We start from the raw sequence: 22,035 nt of genomic DNA, 5'->3' as shown, positions 1-22,035 counted from the left end.
GCTCCAGAATGACGTCAGAGCGCCCCATGCGCATGGATGACGTGATCCATGTGATCACGTGATCCATGCGCTTGGGGCGTCCTGACGTCACTCTGGAGCGCCCGGGGAGCCGCACGGACGGTAAGTATGCTGCTCCCCGCTACACTTACCATGGCTGTCAGGACTTTAGCGTCCCGGTAGCCATGGTAACTATTCAGAAAAAGCTAAACGTCGGGTCCGGCAATGCGCCGAAACGACGTTTAGCTTAAGGCCGGATCCGGATCAATGCCTTTCAATGGGCATTGATCCCGGATCCGGCCTTGCGGCAAGTCTTCAGGATTTTTGGCCGGAGCAAAAAGCGCAGCATGCTGCGGTATTTTCTCCGGCCAAAAAACGTTCCGTACCGGAACTGAAGACATCCTGATGCATCCTGAACGGATTTCTCTCCATTCAGAATGCATTAGGATAATCCTGATCAGTATTCTTCCGGCATAGAGTCCCGACGACGGAACTCTATGCCGGAAGACAATAACGCAAGTGTGAAAGAGCCCTTAGGCCTCCTGCACACAAACGTTTTTTTTTTCCGTTTGGCAGAACGCTTTTTCAATTCCATATATGGAACCATTCATTTCAATGGGTCCGCAAAAAAACGGAATGTACTCCGTATGCATTCAGTTTCCGTTTTTCAGTTCAAAGATAGAACAGGTCATATTATTGCCTGCAAATCATGTCCCGTGGCTCCATTCAAGTCAATGGGGCTGTAAAATGAATGGATACAGAATGCATCCGTATGTTTTCCGTATTTGTTCCATTTTTTTTGCGGAACGTCTATTGAAAATGTTATGCCCAGCCGAATTTTAGAATGTAATTACTGTATATGCCTTGTTTAAGTTCCTCAATAAATGCAAACCAAATGGAACGGAAACTGAGACAGTACTGAAACAAAAAAAAATGTAAAAACGGACCGCAAAACCATCCGGTCTTCTGCAGGAGGCCTTATAAGGATTAAAAATAAAAAAGAGATTTTCTACCACTCATCTGTTCAACTTTATTTGGCAAAATTAATTGTAATGGATCACATACCACAAAGGGTTAAGAAGGTCCTTACGGAGTATGGAGTTTCGCCAATTCACTTTGAATCTGCTAAATCCCATCATAGTTCCGTACCTGACCACCAGGGGGCTGAGAGGTCCGTACCGTGTATGGAGTTTAGCAAAAATCAATGTGAGCTGGCTAAACACTAGCTCTGTTCCGGACCCGTCCACCAGGGGGCTGAGAGGTCCGTACCGTGTCTGGAGTTTAGACAGCTCTTCGAGACCTGGCTATTTCCCATACTGGAGTGCAAAAGGACCAGGTCCGTTTGGTGTCTGGAGTTTAGACACAACCATTCTGTATTACTCTAAAGGCTGAATTCACACAGAGGATCCAGCAGAAAGGAGAAAATACGTTTTTACTATATATATATATATATATTTCTATTTCCTTTTGAATCGATTTCTGGCTTTGGCAAAAAAACAAACATGCATGAAAAAAATCTGGCACAAAAACGGTGTTTTCCCCAAATAAAATGGGGTGTGTGAAGCAACACCACCGTGCAGCCCAGCAGCCGTGCACGCCTCTCAGCTCACTGCCTCCCGCCCAGGACTGGTCACGTGACTGTGACGTCATCAAAGGGCCTGCGTGCCACTCTCTCAGTCACCTGGAGGAGTAGTGAGCCGGGAGCCTGCAGAAGAGGACACCGACCTTCCGGAGGTGAGTGGGTGCATTCACGTGCAATTGTAGCTTCTGCCACTGAAAACTCCATTCCATCCTTCTGAATAGTGTTCTATCCCGTGAGTGAGACAGTCTCAGAAATGTCTGCCGGGTATGAATGTACCCTTCTAGTAGTACACATGTATAGTGTGCAGATTGTTTTGTCGTTATGCCTTTTTTTTGGCACTAATAGATTCACATTTCCGTTTTTCACTGACGCGTGCTGTCTGCATTTTCCATGGACAGCACACCTACCAATTGTTTTAAAGCGAACCTTTCACCAGGATTTCACTTAATAAACTATTACCAGTACCTTATAGATTATCCTCATTGTGTTTCAATTCATTCTTGTCCCGCTTTCCTGGGATGTATATTCATGAAAAAAACGACTTATAAAGTCCTCGTCTGCAGCTCCTGCAGTCACGCTAGAAGTCAAGGGGGTAGCCCTTCCCTCACTCCGGGCTGTAACTCCCCTGCCCTCTAAGTAGTGTAACTGACACCCGGCTCAGTCGCCGGGACCGCACTTGTACTGGCGGCGCATGCGCCGTCGGTCTCAGTAGCAGCGCGATCCCGTCTATCGTGCGGACTGAAGCGCGATGCTGTAACTGAATGGGGCATGCGCCGTCCGTCCCCGATGCCTGCCTGTCTTCTGTTCTTCAGGCGCGCTGCTACTGAGACCGACGGAGCATGCGCCGCCAGTACAAGCGCGGTCCCGGCGACTGAGCCGGGTGTCAGTTACACTACTTGGAGGAGGGGTTAGGGCAGGGGAGTTACAGCCCGGAGTGAGGGAAGGGCTACCCCCTTGACTTCTAGCGTGACTGCAGGAGCTGGAGACGAGGACTTTATAAATCGTTTTTTTCATCAATATACATCCCAGGAAAGCGGGACAAGAATGCATTGAAACACAATGAGGATAATCTATAAGGTACTGGTAATAGTTTATTAAGTGAAATCCTGGTGAAAGGTTCGCTTTAAATGTATCTGTTCACATTTCAGTATTTTTTTTTTTACTGACCATGGGTCGTCCGTCATCACGGAGACATGCACTACCGCTGATCCGTGATGCGGACCAATCACGCCCATTAAAGTGTCTGGGTCCGTGAAAATCACTGACACACGTCCGTTTTTCACTGAAGACTAATAGGAGATTCTTTGGAAATGAATTTTCAGCTGAGCAACGTCAGTGAATTACAGATGGTAAAAACGGACACACGAAACCAACCACGGACAGCTTCACGGATGAAACACTTTTTTTTCACGGACGTGTCACTGACAACGAAATGTGAATGAGGCCCTAAGTGCATTACAGAGGTAGGGGTTTGTGAAATACCCTGCAATGGCAGAATTGACTGCGTTACTGTAGTACAGTGCTGTATTATATAGGATCAAGTCACATAATGTGAATTAAAAATGGTAAAGAAAAGGCCAATAAAGTTTGTACGAAAAATAAAAGCCTTTCTCCTACAAACTGCTTTATTATTCCCACCCAGTGAACTACTAAACAACATTATGCCAGGGATGCTGTGTTTTTTGTTCTTCCGGGCCCCCAAAATGGTATAATGGTATTATAGCAGCGATAATTCCTCTTGCAGAAAGTAAACCCTCACACAGCTCCGTAAATGTTATAAAAATATTATGGGTCTTGGAATGCAGCCAAGAAGTGTTTTTATTGTGCCAACGTAGTTAAAGTATCGCTGAGCTCTCAAAAAACCTTTTGATGTGGCAGGTATTGATCGGTGGAGATCTGAGTGAACAAAATGGGTAAAATAAAAAAAAATCAAACCACCTCCTTTCCGCGTTCTAGATATAAAAGTAAACAATCTATGTTTCAAAAATGAAATAAAAAAACGTAATTGACATTACAGAGTCCAAAAATGTCCGAAGTATTAAAATAAAGAAGGTCATTTATCAAACAGAAATACGCCTAAAATAGGCGTATTTCTGGCGCAGGAAAAAAAACTTTATTAATAAATGTGCCCTAAAGTTTTTATCCCTTATGGTGAATGGCATATTGGGGAAAAAAAACAATCATAATGGCCACACTGACCTTTTTAGGTGCTATGCCTTAAAAAAAATATCTAAAAAAATTAAAAAGTCATAAATACCCCATAATGGTATCAATAAAAACTACGGATCACTACGGCGGAAATGAACACAGAAGACGGAGCAGAATCAGAAACTCCATCTGCTGCAGTGGACGGAGCGTCTGCTTCGTTTTGGTGGGGCGGCTGCTCAGTGGGGTTGCTGTGTGTCATCAGTATTGGTGATCTGAATGGAGGGTGGCCGCACTTGCCAGGTGCACTCTCTTTCACTCTGGGGGACCCGTTCTAGAGATGGGTGCAGTGGAATCTGCAGCAAAAATTTAAGGCTCCCCCATTCATTAAGTAGGGCCAACTTTCGCATCGCAGATTAAATACATTTTTTAAATCTCATCATATTTGTTGTCCCTGTATATGCTCCACTCACATCCGTCCTGTGTGGCCGCCCCCCTAATACCTGTTCTGCAGTGTAAGCACTTTCTGCAATGTGCCGGAACACGTTTGGTACGGGCTCCTGCCATTTTCTGTGGTTGTAGGGATCTTTTCTTACCTGGTGGAACATTCCCATTGTTTGGTGCCTAAGATTATTACACACCACTCCCAATATCTAAGTATTTTTGTGTTTAGTAACATTTTAGAACAATAAATGCATTCATTTATTTCTAGACATGGCACTTACCATACTGAAATGTGTGCCGAAGAATGCAACAGCCAGATGGTGTCTGTACAGACGTCTATATAATAGTAGCCATGGATTTAATGAAACTGAAGCAAAGAAGAAGCTGGCTCAGTGGTCAGGAGGGTCCATTAATCTCTGCAAAGGAGAAAATGGAATAGCAGAGCTGTGCATAAATCATCCATCCCGGAAGAATGCAATTTCAGGTAGAGTTGTCCACATGTAACATGCATTAACTATTCTATCTAGCTCGTCTGTCGACCGACCCTGCCTCGTCTGTCGACCGACCCTGCCTCGTCTGTCGACCGACCCTGCCTCGTCTGTCGACCGACCCTGCCTCGTCTGTCGACCGACCCTGCCTCGTCTGTCGACCGACCCTGCCTCGTCTGTCGACCGACCCTGCCTCGTCTGTCGACCGACCCTGCCTCGTCTGTCGACCGACCCTGCCTATACTTTCTATCATAGATATATCTCTTATCTATCTAGCTGGCAAATAGAAAATTGGCACAACCAGGTTTTGCTTTCCTTGAAAATTTGGTGGCTGGATGCCTTAATCATTGCCTAGTCTAGTGCATCGGTTCCAGCTCTCCCAGCAGAAGCAATAAAGGGCACAACCATATAATGACAGCTTTGTGGGCCCCTCCTGCCCCAGAAAACTAGCATTTCAGCATGTATTCCATGCCAAAGTCCATGTGGAATATGCTAAAAATGTGCACCCTATTGTCATCAATGGGAAATCCAATTGCCAAAAAGCCACGTCACTTCTTGCAGCAGATTCTGCATGGAATCCAGGGCAGATGGCAGCACAGGGATCAGCCCCATTCAGTTGGACTAAATTGTGGATCCGTGGCATGTATAACTTCAAATTTGTGGCAGAAATGAGCCTCTGCTTACTGTTGCAGATTCCACGGCAATTGTATTTCAATTTTCTAAACATATCCATAGTTCACACCAAATAGCTTCTTTCTTCATTTTTAGGCTTCTTGCACACTACCGTATGGCTTTTTCAGTATTTTGCTGTCCGCCAAAAACGGATCCGGAAAAAATACGGATGACGTCCGTGTGCATTCTGTATTTTGCTGGCCCCTGATAGAAGAGTACTATCCTTGTCAGTTATGCGGACAATAATAGGACATGTTCTATCTTTGAACGGAAACGGAAGGCATACGGAGTACCTTCCATTATTTTTTATTTTTTGCAGATCCATTGAAATGAATGGTTCTGTATACAGTCCGTATATGGAACGCAAAAAACGGGACATAAACGGAGAAAAAAAAAACTTTGCGTGCAAGAGGCCTTAAAGGGTTTCTACCACCACATTTTGACCTAATTAGCTGTCAGACACTAGCGATCTGCTAGTGTCTGCTGTACCTAACCATGCGCGCTGGGCGGCAGAAATGGTGAGTGGACGGAGCCTCTAGGGGCTGAAAAGACGCCCCCATAGCACCTAGAGGCTCATTTGCATACCAATAAAACTACGTTTTTTAGGGTAACTGCTGCACAGAAAGGAATTACAATAGCATGGTTAGGTAGAGCAGACACGAGCAGATCGCTAGTGTCTGACAGCTAATTAGGTCAAAATGTGGTGGTAGAAACCCAAATAGACACTGTGGGGGAGATTTATCAAAACTGGCGTAAAGGAAAACTGGCTGCCCATAGCAACCAATCAGATTGATGCTTACGTTTTCCAAAGGAGTTCTGAAAAATGAAAGGTGGAATCTGATTGGTTGCTATGGTCAATTAAGCCAGTTCTAGTTTACACCAGTTTTGATAAACTTCCCCCTATGTTTTCAGGGCTGACAGATGATTATGAAAGATTTAACAGACTTTGAATTTGTATCCCAGGATCTATGATGCTAGAGTTGGAGGAACGGGTTAGTGATCTGGAAAACTGGAAAGAAGGGAAGGGCCTCATTGTTTATGGTGCCGAGCATACTTTCTGTTCTGGTGGAGACTTGCATTCTGTTAAAGCGCTCTCTAGTCCTAAGGTAATCTGGATTGTCATCTTCATTGCTAGTCTTTTCATTTAACACCTTAAGGATCCAGGACGAGAATGCTCGTCCTAAATGGCCGGTACTTTGCGCCCCAGGACGAGCATTCTCGTCCTGCGGTCCTTCATGTGTGGTCCAGCAATCAGCAGCACAGATTCGGCTGTTACTGACATCCGGATCCCTGCTGCATTCACCAGCATCGGTTATAACGCCGATGCCGGTGGAACCCTCATATGCCACGGTCAGCACTGATGGTGGCATATGGGAGGTTTGCACTCCTCCTTAACCATCGGGTCCCCGCGCCGCGGTGGCAGAGACCCGATGGTTGCCATGGCAGCCCCAAGCCATTCCAAGGCCTTGGGGCCCAGCATGTACGGAGGCCTATGAGGCCCAGCTGGGTCTCATAGGCAAACTATCAGTGTATTACGCTGTGAAATACACTGATAGTCAATGCAGTACAATACAGATGTATTGTGCTGCATTGAAACAGGGATCAGACCCTCTAATGTTGAAGTCCCATAGTGGGACAAAAAAAATAATAAAAGTGAAAAAACTGTTTTTAACAAAAAGAAATTTAAGTTTCATTAAATAAATAAAAAATCCCCTTTCCCAAAAAAAGAGACATATAAAATTGTAAAAAAATAGAGAAAAAACAAAACAAAACAGACATATATTAGGTATCACTGCACGCATAACAACCTGCTCTGTAAAAATATCACATGATCCACAGTGTCTGGTCAACACCATAAAAAAAAATTAATAAAAATGGTGCTAATAAAAGCCATTTTTTGTCATCTTACATCAGAAAAAGTGTAATACCAAGCGATCACAAAGTCATACACACCCAAAAATCTAACTAATCAAACCGTCATCTCATCCTGAAAAAATGAGCCCCTACCTAAGGCTACTTTCACACTAGCGTTCGGGGCTCCGCTTGTGAGTTCCGTTTGAAGGGGCTCACAAGCGGCCCCGAACGAATCCGTCCAGCCCTAATGCATTCTGAGTGGATGCGGATCCGCTCAGAATGCATCAGTCTGGCTCCGTTTGTCCTCCGCTCAGCAGGCGGACACCTGAACGCAGCTTGCAGCGTTCAGGTGTCCGCCTGGCCGTGCGGAGGCAAACGGATCCGTCCAGACTTACAATGTAAGTCAATGGGGACGGATCCGTTTGAAGTTGACACAGTATGGCTCAATTTTCAAACGGATCCGTCCCCCATTGACTTTCAATGTAAAGTCAAAACGGATCCGTTTGCATTATCATGAACAAAAAACAAATAAAAAAAAAAATTTTTTTTTTTGTTCATGGTAATGCAAACGGATCCGTTCTGAACGGATCTAAGCGTTTGCATTATAGGTGCGGATCCGTCTGGGCACATACCAGACGGATCCGACCTAAACGCAGGTGTGAAAGTAGCCTAAGACAATCGCCCAAAAAATAAAAAAAAAACTATGGCTCTCAGAATATGAAGACACTAAAACATGATTTATTTTTTGTTTATTTGTGTAAAACTTAAATAAATAAAAAGTACTCATATTAGGTATCTCCGCGTCCGTAAGAACCTGCTGTATAAAAATATCACATGACCTATCCTCTCAGGTGAACACCGTTTAAAAAAAAAAAAGCCATTTTTTGTCACCTTACATCACAAAAAGTGTAATACCAAGCGATCAAAAATATAATATGCACCCCAAATTAGTAACAATCAAACTGTCATCTCATACCGAAAAAAATTAGCCCCTACATAAGACAGTCGCCCAAAAAAATACAAAAAACTATGGCTTTCAGAATATGGAGACACAAAAAAAAAAAATTTCTTCAATTATTGCTTTATTATGTAAAACTGAAACAAACAAAAAAAGTAGTCATATTTGGTATTGTCGCATCCGTAACAACCTGCTCTATAAAAATACCACATGATCTAACCTGTCAGATGAACATTGTAAATAGCAATACATAAAAACAGTGCCAAAACAGCTATTTTTTGTTACCTTGCCTCACAAAAAGTGTAATATAGAGAAACCAAAAATCATATGCACCCTAAAATAGTACCAACAAAACTGCCACCTTCTGTAGTTTCCAAAATGTTTTATTTTTTTTGGAGTTTCTACTCCTAGGGGTGCATCAGGGGGTCTTCAAATGGGACATGGCAACTTAAAATTATCCCAGTAAAATCTGCCTTCTAAAAACCATATGGCGTTCCTCTCCTTTTGCGCCCTGCCGTGTTCCCATACAGGAGTTTATGACCACATATGGGTGTTTCTGTAAACTACAGAATCAGGGTAATAAATATTGAGTTTTGTTTGGCTGTTAACCCTTGCCTTGTTAGCAGGAAAAAATTGATTAAAATGTAAAATCTGCCCAAAAAGTGAAATTCTGAAATTTCATCTCCATTTTCCTTTAATTCTTGTGGAACACCTAAAGGGTTAACAAAGATTTTAAAATCAGTTTTGAATACCTTGAGGGGTGTAGTTCCTAAAATGGGGTCATTTTTGGGTGGTGTCTATTATGTAAGCCTCACAAAGTGACTTCAGACCTGAACTGGTCCTTAACGTGGGTTTTTGGAAATGTTCTGAAAAATTTCAAGATTTGCGTCTAAACTTCTAAGCCTTGTAACATCCCCAAAAAATAAAATGACATTCACAAAATGATCTAAACATGAAGTACACATATGGGAAATGGAAAGTAATAACTATTTTAGGAGGTATCACTATCTGTTTTAAAAGCATAGAAATTGAAATTTTGAAAATTGCGAATGTTTCAATTATTTTTTTTTCAAAATGTGGTATTTTTTTATAAATACAAAATTATTTTTTTTTACTCAATTTTACCACTGTCATGAAGAACAATATGTCACGAGAAAACAGTCTCAGAATGGCTTGGATAAGTAAAAGCATTTTAAAGTTATCACCACATAAAGTGACACATGTCAGAATTGCAAAAGATCCTTAAGGTAAAAAATGACAAGGTCCTTAAGGGGTTAATATTTAATAATAAATATTTAATGTCATTTTTCTAACAGTACACGGATGTTTGTCTTTTTGTTATATCCACAGGATGGTCTTATGATGTGCATGTTTATGCAGAACACATTGACAAGGCTGCAGAGGTACTTTCCTCCCATTACCAGTGTGATAGCAGTAGAATGGTTGTAAAAGTCCACCTTTGTGCACGTCTATAATGATCAGGCATATACAGGCCTTGCGTTTTGCTGTACCTGTCATGAGACAGGCGTACATTGAATAAGAGTCCTTTAAAGGGCTAACTCAGTGGGTGCTGAGACTGCCCACTATACAGGACCGAGAGATGGAAGGCTGGTTGGTGCATTGTAGGGAGCTCTATGGCTCCCAACCAGTCAGCATCATTGGGAGTGATCTCGTGGATACTGGTTCCCTTTACAGTAATCTGAAGATAAGTGCCAATGCCAATTTGCTAGAAAGCAAAGTGTAAGCATTTATAAACTGTGTGGATAATCTGATATCCAGTTACAGTTGTGAAATTATTGTCCTCTCCTCCCAAAATGACCAGTCCCACACACAACACAACCATCAGCAGATACCATTTCTCTGGGCATCAACCTGATTTCATAATGTTGTTCTTAGGATGCAAATCACAACTGTCCAATACAGACACTGAGTTAGCAGGCCTTGCTGGGAATTGTGAGCTCAGTAGCCCCCAGAAGTTTGAAATCTGCACCTCTGAATGTGCTTGAAAAGGGACAACAGGAAGGGCAGCCATATTGGTTATGACATCTGTATTATTATTTTATTAATTGAATATATTCTCAAAATGACGGTTTCTGAGAAGCTCATGCAAAGGTGACAGCATGGAGCTTCTGCTTTATTAATGCAGTTGATTTTAGACTGTAGACTAATTTAGTATTGTAGGTGTAATCCATTTACCAAGGGTTTTTCATTGTAACTGGGATTTTTCGAAATCAGTCCCATAATGCGGGTAAAAAAAAATACCTGATTTTTTTTTTCTTTTAGACTATGCACCGTAGATATTTTCTTGCTTGAGTATCATAACAATCTCACCTATTTGCTGTATAGTTACACCACTTACGGTATGTTCACACAGATCAGATTTGCTGCGTTTAAGTCCACATCATAAATCTACATACTTACCCTTGTGGATTTTACAGTAGATTGTAACCTTTTGTAATGGCAAGAGCTTTTTCTGCGAAATCTTTTTGGTAGCAGAATTGAACATGCCGCAGATTTCTATATCCACAGTAAGTGTGGATTTTGTTGCGAAAATGCTGCTGATAATATGGCGCAGATTTCCTTCTTTGCATTGCATGAAAATCTGCACCATGTCAGTTTCCACTCGTAATTCTTAGTTTTGTTTACACAGCTCATGGATAAAATTAAAGGGCTTGTGCTATCTTGTCGTTTCCATGGTGAGATCAGACAAAGTACCGGCCCTAGACCCTACGGAAACAGCTGGAGTTACGGAAGCCGTGTAGCTTGTTCTGCTTCGCTGGTTGAACATCTCCCATTCACTCCCGACCTCTTTAAAGGGGTTGTCCGGGTTTTTACTATGGATTACATATCCTCAGGATAGGCCATCCATATCAGATCGGAGGGGGTCCTACACCTGGCACCCCCCGCCAGTCAGCTGTATCGAGCAACTATAGACCAGTGAGTCTGACATCAAAGGTAGGCAAATTAATGGAAACCCTATTAAAGGATAGGATTGTAGAACATCTAAAATCCCATAGATTGCAAGATGAAAAACAACATGGGTTTACTTCAGGGAGATCATGTCAAACAAATCTTATAGATTTTTTTGACTGGGTGACTAAAATAATAGACGGTGGAGGTGCAGTAGACATCGCATATCTAGATTTTAGTAAGGCTTTTGACACTGTCCCACATAGAAGACTTATCAATAAACTGCAGTCATTGAGCATGGACTCCCATATTGTTGAGTGGATTAGGCAGTGGCTGAGTGACAGACAACAGAGGGTTGTAGTCAATGGAGAACATTCAAAACAAGGTCATGTTACCAGTGGGGTTCCACAGGGATCTGTACTGGGACCAATTTTGTTTAATATCTTCATAAGTGATATTGCAAAAGGCCTCAATGGTAAGGTTTGTCTTTTTGCTGATGACACAAAGATATGTAACAGGGTTGATGTTCCTGGAGGGATACACCAAATGGAAAAGGATTTAGGAAAACTAGAAGAATGGTCAGAACTCTGGCAACTGAAATTTAATGTGGATAACTGCAAGATAATGCACCTGGGGCGTAAAAACCCAAGGGCAGAATATAGAATATTTGACACAGTCCTGACCTCAGTATCTGAGGAAAGGGATTTAGGAGTAATTATTTCAGAAGACTTAAATGTGGGAAGACAATGTAATAGAGCAGCACGAAATGCCAGCAGAATGCTTGGATGTATAGGGAGAGGTATAAGCAGTAGAAAGAGTGAAGTGCTTATGCCGCTGTACAGAACACTGGTGAGACCTCACTTGGAGTATTGTGCGCAGTACTGGAGGCCATATCTCCAGAAGGATATAGATACTTTAGAGAGAGTTCAGAGAAGAGCTACTAAACTAGTACATGGATTGCAGGATAAAACTTACCAGGAAAGGTTCAAGGACCTTAATATGTATAGCTTGGAAGAAAGAAGAGACAGAGGGGATATGATAGAAACTTTTAAATACATAAAGGGAATCAACTCGGTAAAGGAGGAGAGCATATTTAAAAGAAAAACTACCACAAGAGGACACAGTTTTAAATTAGAGGGGCAAAGGTTTAAAAGTAATATAAGGAAGTATTACTTTACTGAGAGAGTAGTGGATGCATGGAATAGCCTTCCTGCAGAAGTGGTAGCTGCAAATACAGTGAAGGGGTTTAAGCATGCATGGGATAGGCATAAGGCCATCCTTCATATAAGATAGGGCCAGGGACTATTCATAGGATTCAGATATATTGGGCAGACTAGATGGGCCAAATGGTTCTTATCTGCCGACACATTCTATGTTTCTATGTATAAGAAGACAGCGCGCGCAGTGTGCACGTGTTGTCTCCCGTCTCTCTTCCTTCTCGCTGCTGCTTTGCCATAAATATAGCAGCAGGAAAGGAGACAGCACGTGCACACCGCACACGCCGTCTCCTCATGCAGCTGATCGGCGGGGCTGCCAGGTGTAGGACCCCCGCCTATCTGATATTTATGACCTATCCTGAGGATAGGTCATAGATGGTAAAAACCCGGACAACCCGTCTAAGTAAAATCTCTTTCACTTTCTGGTCCTGTAAAACACTGTGGATTTGCAGCAAACAACTCTGCAACTGAAAATTCACAGTGTATCTGCAATGTGTCAATATACCCTAAAAGGATGGTTTTAAACGGTGTGTTTGGGAAAAAAGATGCATTTTTTTTTTTTTTTTTTTTTTTTTTTTTTTTATATTTTAAATTTTTTTTAGCAAAAGTAATAAATTGATCCAGCAGGAAGGAAAAGTATAAGTCCTTCCTTTATATTTGCCTTGCCTTTTTTAATCACTTTCTGGTTTTGGCTCAAACGTGCATCAAAACCAGCGACGCTGTGTTTTTAAAAAAACAAAACAAAAACAGTGTGAAGCAACCCTAGGCCCTATTTTTTTCCCCTGTCAAGGTTTTCAAACTACCATTTGCTTGGCTTGCTTTGTGGTTTGCTGTAGACTTTCATACAGAATTTACATGACAAATCCACCCTGTGTGAACTTTTAGTTTAAAATGTTGATCTATTGTGAGTATTCAACTTGATATACTGTATAGAAGGAAATGTACCGTACATATTTCATTAAAGGGAAAGGCTCACAATGCCTCACCAATCCCATTGCTCCCATTCCAGTGCTTGCCAGGTCCCTCAGAACATGGACATGTGACTGCTCTGGCAGGTCACCTCTGGAGCCAGTGATTGGCTGAATGTTTACATTTCTGTGTCAATAGGGGCTGGTGCTGGACATGGGATGGGATGGGAGAGGCAGGGAATTGATGAATACCCCTGTTTTATTTTATTTTTGAGCCTTTTTATTTTAATATACTGGCCGGACAACTCCTGTAACATGGGAAATAATGGCCACATTATGGTTATGGTTTTATATTCCTACTTGTGAATTACATATGCTTAGTTGTAAGAGGGTTTATGTATTTATAGGAATATTTTATTTAAGGTTACCTCTCATCAGTGTTGCCCTGGTTCAAGGAAAAGCACTCGGGGGAGGAGCTGAGCTATGCACGGCGTGTGACTTCAGGTATGTTACCTTCAAGATAGTGTTGACTCCATAATTACAAAGTAATCCTCAGCCAGTGTCATTCCCCCCCACCCCCCTCCCCAAAACGCAGCATGCTGAAGTTTTTCAATACTAGCTAAGGTTCCCTATATACACACACATTTGCGCTGGGGCTTTTTGGGGGCAGTAAAAATGCCAGAATAATTGCATGTGTTTTTCTATTGCTTACCTGCATTTTTTGACACAGCTTTGTGGTATATTTCCTGACTCTTTTTTGCAAACAATGTGTTTTGCCCACTAGTGTTTTTTTATGGCATTTTCCCCTATAAAGAAGCCTGAAAAAAGGACGAGGTGCAGAATGCTGGGCCTTTGAGGAGCCAGAAAGACAAAAAACATCACCTTATCTTACTTACTGTAGGGTATAAGGGCAGCTGCCAGCCGGGCCTCTTATCTACTTGGCCCGCTGGTGCGCTGCCTTTACGGCAGTTAGCAGCACGTGGAGAGGCAGCTGACGACTGGAAGGAATTCACATATATAGCATGTCACACTGACTGCCACAGCCATGAATTTACACGGTGGAATGTGGATTGCAGTGTGTGGATAAAATCTCTTGAAATCTTATCCTCTTTGCTGCGATAAAACACTGCAAATTTTCTGCACACAGATTTGCGGAAGCAAATCCACAGCATATCCATCTTGTGGGGACATACCCTTAAGATGATGAGACTGACCCATATTATAATCTGACACTGCATAGAAGTTAAGTCATCTGCCCATTCGCAAATGAAGAGCCCTAGCGAGACAACATCACACCAGTGACAAATGTGAAATGAATAGCAACCAGCATGGTTTCTAAAGGATAAAAAAAAAAAAAAAAAAAAACATGGCTGCTTTGTTCTGGTGCCACATATGTCCGCATTGCAGCTCATCCTGATTCATTTCAGTGGAGCTGAGCTGCAATACAGGGTATAACAGGACATCACTGTTGCTGATTCTTGAAAAAAGCCATATTTTTTTTATGTAAAGGTAATAGTTTCACCAGATAAAGATATTTCATTATGTTTGAAAACCCTTTCATCTGTGACTTCAAAGGTGGGAAGCACTCCTTCCCTCTCATCTCAGCGAGCCAGAAACTGTATGTCTTGAATCCTGATTCTTACCTGATGATCCAGTTCCACTCACCTTTAACTATTTTTTATATTAATGACTGTAAGAAATAATGTCCTATTTGTCCTTAAAAGAGTTGTAAGGGATACCACCCCTCGTACCCGCTTAACATCAACTACGTCGAGCCTACGAGATACGGTATGGTCACTGGTTACCAAGGCGTGACATTACACTCTCCTGGAGGAGCGGATAAGATCAGTCTTGGTATAGTTTTCACAGATTCCTCCTGTCCACATGGGCACAGAAAGGCAACAAGCTGAGACCCTTTTCACTGCCCCAGTGAAACAGCGCTTCCTCTTCCCGGGTATACTGCCACCAGTTCCTTGTTTAATATAAGCCCGGTCTGCTAATGGGATTATATAGGGTAAGAAACCAACCCGCGGTAGCGTATTACTAGGCCGAAACACGGACGTGGGGATTCGTGATCGAGATACCAGACAGCACAAGATTAAATTATATATTTAATCGCCTTAAGGGCTCACTAGATAATACACTATACACACACAAGGATATATACAATGGTCTGAGGTTACAAATACAGGTGGTATGGTAAAAACAGGATTAAACAGAGCAAAAGTCAGTTTACCAGATGGATGAGTCCTTTTGGGTTGTGATGAATCCTTTTTTGTAGTCACATGGCGAGCAGTGATGTCAGCAGGTTGCAGGTCCCTCTAAACGCATGGCACGATGTGACCCTCCTTCAGAGAAAAGACACGCTTGCTGGCAGAAGCCTTTTAACCTGTAGCCGGCCCCTCCCCTCCTTCCCTCTGGGAGGGGTCCACCCCCCTCTTCTGGGCTGGCAGCACATGAGCCACAAAACCGATTAGGGCTCATGGCTCCAGACCAGAATGTCGCAGGGAGGTGGTTCTGGGACCAATGGATTCGCCTGGGTTCCAGCTACCAGTAGAGTCCAAGCATGGAACAGTTATTTGTTTGCTGTGGGGAGATATGTATTTGTTCCTTCCCAGTCTGGTGTGTGTGTGGGGTTAAGGTGTGGATCTAGGTGTGTTCTGGGTGTGGCCTACTTATCCTGTTGCTGTGAGCGTAAGGTCGGTGGTATTCCTGCCTTGGTTAGTGATGGACCTTTACTTCTGTCTGGATAGTCTTTCTGTCCAGTGTGAGGGCCACCTAGTTAGACATCAATGTCATCCCTATGTTTCTATGTATTCTACTCTATTGTCTCTTGTATATGTTTGGTGTGGGTTATGTTCAGGGTCTGTTGTTATGTCTAGTTTGGTGTTTGTAGTCCAGCATAGTTGCTAGACATTCCCCTGCCTGTCTGTGCCTTCGGCGAGAGGGCTCCTGAGTTCCCCGGAGGGGGGACTACAAGTCAATGAGCAGCTCTGCCTGGTGCCGCCATGCATCCTGTCTGCATGGGGGTCCAGGTAGTTATTGGTGTTGTTCCACCCTGTTGCTGCGGCAGGTAAGTGCTTGTTGTTTCCGTGTGTTGTATCACTGGGTTCTTACCTGCCGATCCAGTTGCTGTTCATTGTCTTACCCTATCTTTGCTGCTAGGCCTGTGGAGACTCCTGTTCGTCCGTGTTGTGGAGGAACAGGTCGTCTCTAGTTCCTGACCTTTAATTTCAGGGATCATCAGGGCGACTCGGGGTCCGAGGTTCCTGTGTATGAGCCCTCCTACCATCTGGGTCCACTCATATGGATAGGAGTCAGGGCTAGGATCAGGGTTGCAATAGGAGGTGACCTGCTCCTTTATCCCGGCATCCTGGCCTAGTTTCTACTCCTGTTTCCCACGATGTTCGGTGGGGAGTTTCCCCCACTCCCCACCGTGACATATACATACATAGCCAGAGGTGTCTACAGACGCTGTATGGTATGTAGAAATCAGCCACCATTCAAATAATTATGCATTCATGCACATGAGCCCAGAATTGATTTTCTCTGCTGCCTTCAATGTCATTACATGAGCTAGTTGGTCAGTATTTGCTCATTTTACAAGGATAGGGCCAGTTTACCTTCAGGTGTACGCTATGACATCACTATTATTTTTTTATACGCTCTTCCTTCTCACAGGGAAGTGTTCTAATTTCCTGATAAACATACAGGCCCTGATTAATCATGCCTTCATGCCAGAATTTTTTTCTTCAAAAAGTCGCAAAATGGGGCTTTAGTTACTTTTTGGACTGATTTGCACCAAAATTAAGCGACTTCTTGCGTTTTTACATCACTCATTCCAATTTTGAAATATGGATGGGAATGTTGGCGTGGTTAACTATGTTAATGAGTTTCACCCCAGATTTCAGTGAGACTTTTTAAAAAAAAAAAGTTGCCATCTCATTCCAATAGGAGGGTGAAGTAAGAAAACTGGAGTAGTTTTTCTAGACAAAAGTGCTTAAGGCCTCATGCACACGGCGTTGGGCAGCCGTGGCTGTATTGCCATAAATGTGGCATAAAGTACTCCAGCGCAGACTCAAGCAAAACTGACCTCAAATATTCCCCTCATGATAAATTCCCCTTACAGTTTGGGCGGTTTTGACTCTTCAAAGGGGTTGTCTGAGTAGTACTGATGACCTATTCTCAGGATAGGTCATCAGTATCTGATCAGTGGGGGTCTGACTGCCGGTACCCCTGCTAAGCAGCTGTCTGAAGAGACCAGGGCACCTCTTGAGCACCACAGGCTCTTCCTAGACACGTGACATAATGCTCATCCCTAACTAGAGCTGAACTAGAATTCCAAACACAGCTGCAATCAGGGGTCAAGTCCTGGGGAAAAAAAGTGTGGGAACTCACCCAAATGCCTCCGCGTGACGTCACGGCGCGCAGCGTACACAAAGGGCAGGGGAGGTTGGGAGGAGGAGCAAGCAAGTACCGTATTTTTCGCCCTATAAGATGCACCGGCCCATAAGACGCACCTAGGTTTTAGAGGAGGATAATAGGAAACAATATTTTTCATTCCACCTCAGGTCAGACCCGCAATGTTAATTAGACCTCAGCTCGCAGGCACAGCCCCAATGCCTCAGATCAGACCCCCATGTCAGCCATCAGCCCTCCATGTCATATTTCTCCCCGTCCATGGCACAGACAGACTACAGACATTGTCTCCGGCCCATCATGTAACCCCATCCTCACCCAGGTCACATTTCTCCCCCTCCATTTGATTGCTCTAACACCTAAATAAAAAATAATAATTTAAAAAACCTGATGTTTCCCCAGATGATCTTATGCTAAAAGTAGTGGTAATAGTAAGGTCTATAGAAGCAGGTACACTATTTTTACAAACCTTTGAGACTCTATTAACACTACTATCAACATCAGGTCATTTAGAGAAACAGCATGTTTTTTTAATTCTGTTTTTCCTTTAGGTGTTACAGCAATCAAATGAAAGTTATGTTTTAACACCTAAAGGAAAAATCATTTTAAAAACCTGCTGTGTCTCTAGATGACTTTATGTTGACAGTAGCGTTAATAGAGCCTCAAAGGTCTGTAAAAATAGGGTAACTGCTTCTATAGACCTTTCAGACTCTATTACCACTGCTATCGACATAAGGTCATCTTGAGAAACAGCAGGTTTTTAATTTGTTTTCCTTTAGGTGTTCAAGCAATCAAATAAGTTATGTTTTAACACCTATAGTAAAAAAAATATTTTAAAAACTTGCTCTTTCTCTAGGTGACCTTATATTTATAGTAGTGTTAATAGAGTCTCAAGGGTCTATAAAAGCCGTTACCCTATTTTTACAGACCTTTGAGACTCTATTAACACTACTATCAACATAAGGTCGTCTAGAGAAACAGCAGGCTTTAAAAAAATCCCTTTAGGTGTTAGGGTAGATTGGAATCAAATGAACGTTATGTGTTAAGATTAGGGTCAGAAGCAGACAAGCAGGGTTTTCTTTAGCCTCTTGGGCATTAGTTTTTACATTCATAAAGCTCCACATTGAGCTTCCAGCAGCAGACAGATGCCAGGGCACTTCTGTGGTCACCTCACCTGGGCACATGGTCTTTGCTCTGCAGAGTCCTGCCATACATGCTGGGTAGATGCTAGAATGGATTTGTTAGAAGGAGGTCTGTGACGTCACTGGTCACATGCTCCTTCATGGTCACATGATCCACTGTGAGAACGCAGGCTTTACAACCTCCTGCTGTGTTCAGCTCCAGAGAGAAGGGGGTGTGAAAGGATGGACCAATGGCAGGGCAGCTAGCTGATACTGGCCAATCAGCAGCCTCCTGCTCCTATCTGTGGCTTAGAGTGAACACTGGCTGGGGAGGGCGCCCGGCAGCGCTGCGCTGCTGGCAAGTAAGTGATTAAAAAAAGACCGCTTGGTCTGCCTTATGGAAGAGCCGGCCCTGTGAACGGGAACGGCGTTCCTGCTGTGAAAAAAGTGCAGGAACGCCGTTCCCACCCGTTCCCCCTCGACTCGAGTTCTGGCTGCAATCCAATAGACTACTCTGTGCTTGTTAAGCTGCAAGGCGGCAGGAGCACGCACAGGAGTTCTGCAACCTCTTCAAGCAGCTGTTTGGCAGTGGGTGCCAGATGTCAGACCCCAACCGATCACATACTGATGACCTAGCTGCTTTAAGTCTAAAAATCCCCGAATCTGTAGGAAAGAAATATATGTGCATGGTCTTGTTTGAAAGCTGGCCATTTAAGATTTGAAACAAGACCAGAATCCCAGCATTATCTCCTCTACATCAGGAAATATAGCCTTTAGAACGTGGGTTGGAAGTGACAGCAGCTGAAAGTTAGCATCTCCATACACTGAGTTAGTTTCGGTGGATGCGGCGCCTGCTAACAGATGATCAGTGGCCATCCCATCTCCATGTGGGGGGAGCGGGGATACATTGTGAATTTTCTGTCTTAGAATTGTGGACTAAAACCCACTAGAGCAGCATCAAAAGTTGTGTGGAAATGACCTGTGGTGCAGATTTTAAATCCGCAGCATGTCAATTTATGCTGCGGATTTCACCCGTTGTAATACGTAGAATAAACTTTGTGGAAAACGGCAGTAAAAATTCCACTGCAGAAATCCCTAATTTGTTGCAGATATATATGAATAAAAGAATGTAGGCTCCAGCACTCGCTCTTGTTGAAGTGTCTTTTTCTCCATGCTTTATTGGCAAATATTCACAGACATATGAGACACAAATATCTCTCAGGTATATCGGCTGTTGACGCGTTTCGAAAACTTCTTATTCGTAACAGTCTGTTACAAATAAGAAGTTTTAGAAACGCATCAACAGCCGATATACCTGAGAGATATTTGTGTCCCATATGTCTGTGAATATTTGCCAATAAAGCATGGAGAAAAAGACACTTCAACAAGAGTGAGTGCTGGAGCCTACATTCTTTTATTCATTTGTTGCACCCTTCAAAGGAGGTTGAAAAACCGGGCACCGTGCACGCGGGTATATCCGTTTGCAGATTTGAGTGAGCTGGTATCTGCACTGTATTTCTATAAACCTACAAAGGGTTGCAGATATATAGTATGTGACTCTCCCATTCATCTGAATAAGGACTTATGCGAGCATGACCATGTGCCGGCCGTGCCCGTATTGCACCCTGCAAATAGCGGGTCTGCAATATACGGGCCCTGGCCTTTTTGCACAGCATCTCAGATGAAGACTCATTCACTTGAATAGGTCCGCAATCCAGAAGGTGCGGAGTGCTTCAGTGGGGTTTTTCTCCGTGCCTCAGCACCACAAAAAAAGTACCACGTGTTCTATTTTTTTGCGGTGCGGACGGATCACGGACCCATTTAAGTTGAATGGGTCTGGATCCGTTGTGGCAGCCCCATGGATGTTGCCTGTGCATTGGGGACCACAAATTGCGGTATTTTTATATAGCGCTGGTCATGTGCAGTTCTCAAAATGCAGAATGCACAGGGTCGGTATCTGTGTTAGGGTACTTTCACACTTGCGTTGTTTGATTCTGGCAGGCAGTTCTGTTGCCTGATCAGGCAAACTGTATGCAAACGGATGTCATTTTTTCTGACTAATCAGGCATTTTTCAGACTGATCAGGATCCTGATCAGGCATTTTTCAGACTGATCAGGCATTTTTCAGACTGATCAGTCAGCAAAATGCATTGCAATACCGGATCCGTTTTTCCGGTGTCATCAGGCAAAACAGATCCGGTATTTTTTCCCCCCTAATTTTTAAAGGTCTGCGCATGCAGAAGGACGGATCTGGCATTCCGGTATTTTAAATGCTGGATCCGGCACTAATACATTCCTATGGATAAAAATGCTGGATCCGGCATTCAGGCAAGTCTTCCGTTTTTTTCGCCAGAGATAGGTTTTCTCTTTTGCCTGATCAGTCAAAATGACTGAACTGAAGACATCCTGATGCATCCTGAACGGATTGCTCTCCAATCAGAATGCATGGGGATTAAACTGATCAGTTATTTTCCGGTATAGAGCCCCTGTGACGGAACTCTATGCCGGAAAAGAAAAACGCTAGTGTGAAAGTAGCCTTATGCAGACCCACAATTTGCACCCTAAGGCTTACAGAGGTCCATGTGCTTTCTGCCAAAATAAACCCATTGAAATTAATGTAACAGAGCAAATGTACCATGTGTGAATATTACAGATTTTTTCTTTATTATTTCCATCCTGCAGGTTGATGACTGAAGGAAGTGAAATAAGATTTGTCCACAAGCATATGGCAATAATTCCAGGCTGGGGTGGAGCATCAAGATTAATTCAGCTCGTTGGAAGTAGACAAGCTCTTAAATTATTGAGCAGTGCTCTTGGAATTCACCCTGAATATGCTTTACGCATAGGACTGACTGATGACATTTTATCTTCAGCTGCAGACAGAGCATTGGAAGAAGCCAAGACGTGGTTAACACCATATACTAAAGGGCCAGCCGATACAACTAGGGCAATGAAAAAAATAGTTGCCTCTGGGAGAGAACACTTGTTCGAAGACACACTGAGGAAGGAAAAAGACATATTTGGAACAGTATGGGGTAGTCCTGCCCATTTACAGGCCTTGTCAAAAGCAATGAAGCCAAATTAGTTCTGCATCAGGTGTTATTAAACACTGTACATATTTTAATAATATCTGCTTGAAGGGGATCTCCTTGTTATGCCAAGTTGTTATGCCAAAATGTGGCCAAAGGCAGAGACTGATGACGTATATAAATACACACACACAAATGTTTGACTACTTTCTTTGTCCAGCGTCCTCCAGAGCCATAGCTCCAGTCCTCCCTGCTGGTCTCTGTTTACTTAGGTGCAGCAGTGAGATACTC

General features: G+C 43.1%; 1 protein-coding gene across 2 annotated transcripts; it reads left to right on the top strand.

Annotated features, from left to right (window-relative positions):
* The first annotated feature begins 1,647 nt into the window (after positions 1-1,647).
* ECHDC1 (ethylmalonyl-CoA decarboxylase 1) lies at positions 1,648-21,952 on the top strand. 2 transcript variants are annotated; one of them, XM_040426974.1, is made up of 6 exons: positions 1,648-1,731; positions 4,437-4,652; positions 6,292-6,434; positions 9,491-9,543; positions 13,599-13,679; positions 21,398-21,952. In XM_040426974.1, the coding sequence occupies exons 2-6, from the start codon at positions 4,439-4,441 to the stop codon at positions 21,798-21,800; spliced, it is 894 nt and encodes a 297-aa protein (XP_040282908.1). In that variant the 5' UTR covers positions 1,648-1,731; positions 4,437-4,438; the 3' UTR covers positions 21,801-21,952. The 2 variants fall into 2 exon arrangements, with proteins under 2 accessions (XP_040282908.1, XP_040282909.1); XM_040426975.1 differs by having other exon boundaries at positions 1,663-1,732; positions 4,434-4,652.
* Positions 21,953-22,035: the final 83 nt, after the last annotated feature.

This window comes from Bufo bufo, chromosome 4 (genome assembly GCF_905171765.1).
Source record: "Bufo bufo chromosome 4, aBufBuf1.1, whole genome shotgun sequence".
In the NCBI taxonomy this organism is placed as follows: Eukaryota; Metazoa; Chordata; class Amphibia; order Anura; family Bufonidae; genus Bufo; species Bufo bufo.
The sequence above is the reverse complement of the archived record's forward strand: the minus strand, read 5'-3'. Positions and strand labels throughout refer to the sequence as shown.